Source organism: Actinia tenebrosa, unplaced genomic scaffold, assembly GCF_029948245.1.
Source record: "Actinia tenebrosa isolate PJP-AT-01 unplaced genomic scaffold, QUT_ActTen_1.0 PGA_scaffold3__52_contigs__length_22856419, whole genome shotgun sequence".
Taxonomy (NCBI): domain Eukaryota; kingdom Metazoa; phylum Cnidaria; class Anthozoa; order Actiniaria; family Actiniidae; genus Actinia; species Actinia tenebrosa.
In genome coordinates this window covers 6,876,028-6,884,822 of record NW_028292580.1, presented here as the reverse complement: position 1 = coordinate 6,884,822, position 8,795 = coordinate 6,876,028, and the positions used below count along the sequence as shown (strand labels likewise).

General features: G+C 37.9%; 1 protein-coding gene across 1 annotated transcript; it reads left to right on the top strand.

Moving 5' to 3' along the window:
* Positions 1-793: 793 nt before the first annotated feature.
* On the top strand, positions 794-7,633 carry LOC116300687 (uncharacterized). The gene is made up of 6 exons (XM_031709598.2): positions 794-1,061; positions 2,582-2,741; positions 3,309-3,386; positions 3,979-4,216; positions 5,188-5,522; positions 6,145-7,633. The coding sequence occupies exons 2-6, from the start codon at positions 2,654-2,656 to the stop codon at positions 7,185-7,187; spliced, it is 1,782 nt and encodes a 593-aa protein (XP_031565458.2). The 5' UTR covers positions 794-1,061; positions 2,582-2,653; the 3' UTR covers positions 7,188-7,633.
* Positions 7,634-8,795: the final 1,162 nt, after the last annotated feature.

The following is an 8,795-nucleotide window of genomic DNA, read 5'->3' as shown; positions in this document are numbered from 1 at the left end:
TCAGCTATACTATTACAAAAGGACTACGCATGCTCAAGAAACAACATGGTGTGCAGACACTAAACCATAAAACATCTTCGAGCAAAACAAAGCCTGTCAAGCTTTCATGTCTTTCATGGTTTTCCAAATAAGGCCAGAAAACATATGAATGTTTTGTGAAATCCAAAAATTTATGAAAAAGAATCATTATCAGTCTCTTGAGGTGTTCATTTTGAAGACGTCGCGAACAAATGGCTGGAAATTGAACTATACATTTATACTAGCATTTTGTTGGGTTTTCTTTTCTTTCATATTTTTAAATATGAAATTAAAATTTCACTGGATTAAGATTCTCAACGTTTTTGTTTCTGCAAAAAGTATGTTGTTTACTTCAATCTAAATAATATTACTCCCCAAATGTAAAAAATAAGAAAAATAATAAGGAAAATCACAATAAAAATCATTTTCCCAGGAGAGGTCTGTACTTGATACAGAATCGCCCTCATTTACATTCACCTTTTTAAACGATGGATTTTTTTCGGTCAAACTCACTCCAATCTCAAGTGTTTCAGCAGAACATGACAATATACAACATGATATTTGATAAGCAATATACTGAATATTCGCATCCGATGTGCATGACAAGTACACTGAGCTCATCATTTGACTGAGCTCCATACAGGATAAATCGGCCGCTGATATTGTATATATTTAAATCAGTCATTAAGATGTATCAACCCTAATGCAATTCAAGTTAGCGTCATTTGTTTGCAATTGACCAATTTGTTGGCATAACCTTTGTCAAATGGCTGAAGATGATAAAAGCAGCGTGATGAAATTCCCACAAAACCTCTTCTTTCAGCTAGAAAATTGACACGTGGTAACTTATACAAGCAGGAAATTCATTTATAATAAGGAAATGGACCAGACTATTTGTTATTTTTTAAAAGAAACAATATATCTGCGTGAATATAAACTTCAAATTGGTATTAATCAGTGAGCAACCCGACTCTAGAAACGGCAGTCTGCTCTGTAGAAGATAGTCTACGAGGCAGTCTTAGCAAAGCGGAGTTAAGGCCTAGGTGAGTAAATGTCGAGTATAGCTTTTTCTTTCCGGGCATGGGTAGTTAAAGCGGAGACCAATTTTTAAAATGCTGTGGAAATTGTAGATATAACATCGGTAGTCAAGGAAAAGGACCATTCGTTGTTGTGCATTCATGTGTTGTCATGTAGGTGAATATGTTTGCGATCTCTATTGTACCTCATTTTCAAGTATTTTTTTACAAACTCTTCCTTTAAAGAATATGGATTTTTCCTGTTGTTTTTTGCTTCCAACGGACGGAATAGAAACATATTGCATTCCTCTCGTTTAACATCGCTTTGCTTCTCTTTTACTAATTAAAATAATCTCATAACTAAAGTCTGGCTCAAAGTTGAATAATCAGTGTAATTCAAAGAAGGCGATCGTACATCCCACGGCCAAAGTATAAAAAAATTCTTTAAAATTAGTTTAAGTTTCCTTCTTCAATCTCTTTTCGACTAAGAAATATTTTCTTAGCTAAAGAATGCATAGCTCTACAAACAAGTTGCCGGATAATACAATAATTGAATATTTACTGAAAAAATTCATGTTCTAGAAATTTTAATTTCTTTTATTTGATTCGGCAGTCGGTGTCCAAAATATCATTGAATGTTATTCCTACTCTATAAATATTGGAATTCTAATTTCTGACACGGTGGTTGGGGAAATATGACTGTGGCAGCCGAACAAACATGACTCAGTAAAGATACTAAACACTTATTATATTAAATATTCGTCTATTGAACAAACAGAAGCTCACAGGCACCATAGTCCTCATTGACCAATTGTCCGTTTTGAAAAAAATAAAGGTAAAACATTGGCTGCCAACTCTCGCGTTTTCAACCTAATTTGAAAGTATTTTGTATCCATTTGTTCGACCGATTAGTAGGTTTAAACTAAAACAATTAGAAATCTCTCGCTCTTATTGCCTACGGCACTAGGACTCATGGGTTGTTGCATTGACTCGTAAACCATTCGGGCTTAGGGCCTAACTAATTAGTATCTAATTGGATACCCTTAGCTTTCTCTTCTCTTTCAGTTATCTTGGAGGAATCTGAGAGTATCGTCTAATGCATCCATTTGACAATTTCTTAGATATTTTCCTTCTCCAATGCCATCCTGAACCTCTCCTAACTCTGTTGACAGTTGTGTTTACCACAAAAAGAATCTTCAAAAAATAAATTTATTGTTAACTACACACATCTACTGTATAATACTGACACAAAACCCAAGCCATGAGCTCCATTTGGTACTACCTTTTGCAACCGGCCTGCACGCTGCTCTCGTAAACAAATGAAACCCTAGTGAACTACCAAGGCTTCGTTACGTCATCACGGCCATGTTGGATGTATTTTAGACATCTCATTAGCTGCCTTTGTCTATACTCGTCATGTGTTTGTCATTTGAACCTCTTGGGAATGGCAGCCAACCCTCAGTAAGCAATATCCCCTCCAAAAGTCATTTTATTGTCCTATTGACACATCTACTCAAACCATTTTCTTTTCATTCTTTCAAATCAAGCTCTACTGATCCAGTCTTCTTATTGGACTTAAATTGAAATTAAAATTTGGAAGCCAGAGACAAGAAAGAAGCATGAAACTGCTGTGTTTCTTGGTGTTTATCTTGTGGCTTTGTGCTCACGATACCACCACAGAAGAGATCTTTACTGCAGCTAAAAGAGGTAATTACTTACTTCCTCGATCACGTTTTTAATTACTGAATATTTCATGTTTATAGGTTGTGTGTCTTATTCCCTAAATCTATCCAAGCAGCGTCGTGCTTCTCAACACTTCTTCCGTGTTTTGTCAATCCCCGCGTGCTTTATAAGTGCACACAGCAAGTACGCACGCGCGTTTTATATTTCTTCATTATATATATCTCGTAATGCTATCGAATATCCCACGTAAAGCTTGTATAGTTTTCTAGAGTACATCATCATCATTTCTTCCCACGTGACACATGATTGGCTTTGGGGCGTGGCCTTGGGGGATGTGCCGGCATACAAAAACGATGTTTCAATCGGCACTCGAGGTTCCTTTTGTTCATCATCATCTTTTGTGCCTGTTGTTGATTGACTCCAAAAAGATCCAGATCTTTCACTTTCATTTCTCCATATCTTAATAATAATAAGCGCCAATATCAATGTACATTTTCTTCATCTTGCTTGCACAAATGAACCTTCATGTCCTATAAGTGCTGTATATCACTTCTCCTACGGCCTAAGCACAGAGCTCCTTTATTTTTTTAGGTTTAGAGAACATCGAACCCAACAAAAACTTTCAAGAATTTTTCGAGAGATTTTTTGAAAACTCAAAGCATTATCGAGGTAAGTATAGTGTACTGTCTGGTACAGTATGGAGATATGAGATATCAAGTATGGAAAAGAGGAAATACATGCGCAAAGTTATGAAAGATGTGCAGACTTTCTAATATTTGAAGCCGGTGCATATTGGTTTCCCCCGGTCTTGATCATGCCTATGTATTCCTCTGCCGAGTGCCCATGGTAATATGATTGAAACAAGCAGTGATTCTCTTGTTGCAAATGGACGTGTACTTTCAATATCATAGCGCTGGTCGTGCAAGTATTTTTGTCAATCAAATCAGTGTTATTTTAGTTATACCTCAAATTTCGTATTTACGTCATTTATAAAATCAGGAGAAAAAATCAATATCACCGATTAAGTTTAGAAGTTGTTTCAAGTATTTCAAATATGGACACTCAAATAACCCTATTTTACATGTTTAGTCAATCAGAAATCAATCCATTTCCTTACACTTACAGCGACTCTGATGATTTTTACTTTCTTCTTCGATTGGTTCCGTCAAAACATATTTTATCTCATTTCTGGTTGGCTTACATGTAAAAGTTGAGTGGGTTGCCATGGTAATATATACTGTCATATCTTCCATCGTTTCAGGCTCCCCTCTACCACCTCGTTTAGACCTCGTGTTCATCGTGGACAGCTCATCTTTAGTTGGCATTAAACAGTTCAGGTCTTTGAAAGCATTTATTCAAAGTCTTGTGAGTGAGTTCAGCGTGTCACCATCCACTACAAGGATTGGTCTTATTCTGTGCTCCGAGAAACCTTCTCTCGAATTTTCTATAAACTATTTTGTGAATAAGGAATGTACAGTGAAATCGATGAAAAAAGCAAGGTGAGTGCTACAATCGGCATGCGCGCGAGCGCGGTATCCATGCTTTAATATTTCATACAGAAGGAAAGAACAGATAATTAAAACTACATTGTCTGTTTTTTAACATTTCATGAAAGCTATTTTACGTTATGCACGGTGCGACTAGTTGTCAAACGCATCCCACATGGAAGGAGTGACGACGGTTAATAACCCGTCTGCGACGCAAGTGATAAATTCGGTCTGCTGGTCATAGCAAGGGGTTAATCATCTATGGTCTAGGGGCCGACTAACCTCTCCCTTAGGCTTCGGCCGAGCTTCCTGATCAGTCTGTAAATCCCGGATAGCGGTGTTGGGGCCGAAATCTCCAGCATAGCCGTAAATGCTTCGCGCTGCCATACGACGGTTCAGCAATCGATGTCTGGAAGTATGGTCCTGGTTAAATCAATAAACAAAAATAATCCTAGAAATCCGAAACGCGCAAGGGCGTGTCAACTGGCTTTTATATTTCGGAGCAAGCTTCTGATTCCAACTTGTGGTGGAATTCGATTAAACCAGTATACGTAAGACCTAATCTTCTGTGAGGGAAGTCCAAGGTGACGACTATATATCGTCACAGGTACCTCAAGAACAGAGCTGTTTTTGCAGTAATGGGACATTTACAGTATGGTGTCATTAACTAAAACTACCAGAATCCCGTGGGCAGTTTTGTTCAGCTAATTAGCACCAATTGCCTTACTATTCTCATGAGGAATTTTAAGATTGATTAAGAAAGAAAATTCTCAAGGCGATAGCAGTGGTAGTAAAATGACGTCATTATGCAAATGCCCTCTATTTCATAATATGCCAAGCCCTTGCTTTGAACAAATGATCGATTTTCGATCGTTCTTTCATTTGTTTGTTTATTCCCCTTTTTTTCCCTTCTTCTTCTTTTTTTAACGCTTAGAAGAAATACCTCTTCTCTCTCACCTGGAAATATTTTCTCCCATTAACAGATTCCTTGGTGGTCACCAATGTAATCTTGGTTCTTCCTTACATATGGCTCATCAGATATTGTCCAAGGCAAGGGGAACGACGTCATTACGTTACCGGCCAAAGCCAATTGTCGTCATTTTGAGCGCTAGCCCACATGTTAACAATTCTAGAGCACTGTTAGCTTTTAAAAAGCTAAGGGATTTTAAAACCGAGATGTTTTTTCTATGGCTTGGTAAACCTGTACCTAAAGACAAATATAAATCAATTTTCCCTATTCCGCTTCACTATCTAGCGATGAAATCTCCATCAGAGATGAAAAATCACTTGACGGAATTCGTGAAGAGCAGACTTAGAGGTATAAGCATAAACACTTTGTTTAATGTTTCTACATTCAAATTTTGTTTAAATGTTTTTCGTATTCTCTTTTATTCTATTTCCTGTATGCACACTAAATGTAAAGCATTAGAAATGCTTGCGTAAAGTTTAATTTAGAATTTCCTACGGCTAGACTCCGTCGCACGCTGGGTGCCCTCGAGAACTCTCTCTTCAGTTTAATCAAAACTCTCGCGGCAAACACGAGAGATCAACTTGGGGCAAGTCTAGGTGTCATTGTAAATTGTTTTGGAAGGCTTGGAGAGGGCACTGAGACCAGATTGGTTGTGCGCTTCTGCTTCCCTTTGTTGTCTCGAAAATGCATTTTTCAACATCATAACAATTGTTATCAGAGACAGGAAATGAAAATCTTCCAATTCTTACACTGAATTTCTTTGCGTCATATGTAGCTTACCACTTCGATTCCGATTTTGGCGCAAGCGTAATCCAAATTTAAAAAAATTCCACATATAGACTTTTGTGAAATAGCAAACATAATTTTTATTCTTGATCAAAATCCTTACCAGTCTAAGTGCACCGTTGTCGTTGGAACATTCGCGGCTTTAACATAAGAGCTATTTTTTGATGCTGTGTTTTCTTCACAGGGCTGAACCCACAAACCTGTAATACCACAGGTACAGTATATGACGAGTGCAGACGTCGATGCCGTTGTTCTAACGGCCAAATGATCGACTGTTATCGTGTACGAAAAGAGTTCACTTCCATGACATTAGAAGAACGTCGTTTGTACATCCACGCCCTCAAGACCGTCTCTTCAGTGCAGCCTTACAAACGGATGTACGATACATTGACAACCTACCATCCCCAATGGTTCGTAAAGGTTCATCGTCTCAATTATTTCTTTCCATGGCATCGATGGTATATCTTTATATTTGAGAACTTTTTACGTCAAGTAGATTGTCGTGTTACGGTACCGTACTGGGACTGGAGCCGCGCGGTAAGCGATGGACGTCTATGGAGGAATAAATATCTTTATGATATTTGGTACCCAGGTCCTCACGGCATTGGAGGAAACGGCCAAGGGAAGAGCCTGTGCGTTGAGAATGGTCCGTTTCGTGAAGGTGCATGGACACCCTCGGCATTTTTGAATCAGTCTTGTCTGACACGAGAGTTCAATGACTGTTATGCCATCGATCTACCAAACCGCACAGATACGGACAAATATCTGGAATTGCCATACGATGAATTCCAATATTTCGAAGCAAATGTTCGTGAAGTTATGCATGATAATTTTCACAACGCTGTTGGGGGGATAATGTCATGGGACGAGTCTGCCAATGCTCCAGAGTTCTGGTTTCATCACGCGTTCCTCGACAAAACTTGGTCTGACTGGCAGGACCGCGGGCGCAAGTTTACATATCAATATTTTCCAAGCATCAAATCAAACTTACCTGGTACTCGCGTCAAAGGTACTGATTTTATTGACTTATCGAAACAGCCATTGTGTGTGAGGGTACAATATGATCCAGTCATAGACTCTGATTTTCCTGACAATAAACCCGACCCAACAGTAAAAGCTGCAAAATCAATATTTAACTGCGGCGACGACGACGAAGAATCCAAGGACGATGAGATTAATTACGATAATGATAACAACGAAAATATTCAGTACAATAATGGTAATTGAGGTCGTTAGCACCTGATGCCTTCCTGTATCAAATGTATATATTTACAGAGACCCCAAAATAATGTCCCACGACTCCAGAATAGATTTATTTCAGATTTTGCCAGCAGGCTGGTGCTGTACGATAGGACTTAGGGTCCCCTTACAGTTACATTGCACCAATTTCCAACCCCGTAAAATACCCATAGCCATCTCACAATCAACCCTTTACATGATTAGTAAAGGCCAGACACGACGGTGGTCACTGCATGCCAGGGTTTTACGAGGCCCTTAAACTTGCAGGTCACGTGATTCTACTTCCTTAAAACGAGGAGATGTGTCAAAAATAAACACCAACAATGAAGGGAATACCATGAATATTAGTAAGAAGGCGGAGTTTTTAAACTTAATAGCCCATGGTATGTGATATAAAAGAAATTCCACTAAAATAAAATCAATATATTTTGAAATATGTTTTTAATTGCATAGGTTTTTTTGTTTTATGCAACCTCACCTAACCCCCCCTAATCTTTTTTATTTTTACCTAAAAAGTCGCCTTATCATTCCTCGCCACTCCCCACGGGCTGTTTTTACCCAAAAAGCAAAATCTGCCCTAATCTTGACATTCCTGGCCAACTTTTATACTTTGATAGTCGTTTGTACAGCAATGTCATGCGCAGTGAGGTTTGTACGTCACTGCCATGCGCAGTAACTGCAAAAAAGGCTCCCACAAGTTGAAGACAACATGCCGAACTAAAGACAGGGGCACTAGACGACGATAATTTTTGGGTCGTCGATGATAGGAAGTGAGACTGACCTTGGTGAGGCTCTAAGTCTTCATCTAAACTTGGATAAAACTTTATTCTGATAAGGTTGTCCACATTAGTATTCTTTATATAAAGAATACTAATAAGGATGAGACTTTAAATAAAGACTTTAAATAAAGTCTCATCTTCATTAGTATTCTTTATATATACACGAGACGTGTATGGTCGCTCCAATTGGTTCAAATGCTCATTAATTATTCAGGAGTTTTAAAAGGTTTTCGAATGCCCCACTAACTAATGCTGAAAATCGGGGCCTTATTTTTAACTATCGCGTATTGTTCAGTTGACCTTACCCCTACGATTGACCTATCATGAAAAGTCAGATAATGTAGGTTTTCAAATCAGACAGATGTTTTTAGGTTTGCTTTAACTTTCTTTGATTAGATTTGTTACATCAACTTTAAAATAATTACTTATTCTTGCACAATACGAGCTTTCAACCTACGCAGTCATCTTCAGGATAACATATTACATTGTTATTATTATGGTTATTACATATATTTTATATTTGTAAATTTGTAAATATTAGTAGTTTTATATTGAAGGGCACAAGTTTAATAGTGTAGTACACTATTTAGTGCCACCCTCATTAAATAAAGTTGTTATTATATAAAACTCTTTGCTACTATATGCTACCCTGAAGGTGACCGCATAGGTCGAAAGCTCGTAAGAATAAGTAATTATTTAAGGGTTGATGAAACGAATCTAACCAAACGATTATACTTTTTTTGCTGATATGATGTCGTGCCTGACACTAGAGAAAAACGTTTGCGCATGCGTGCATTTCAGCACGTTTTCTAAGATC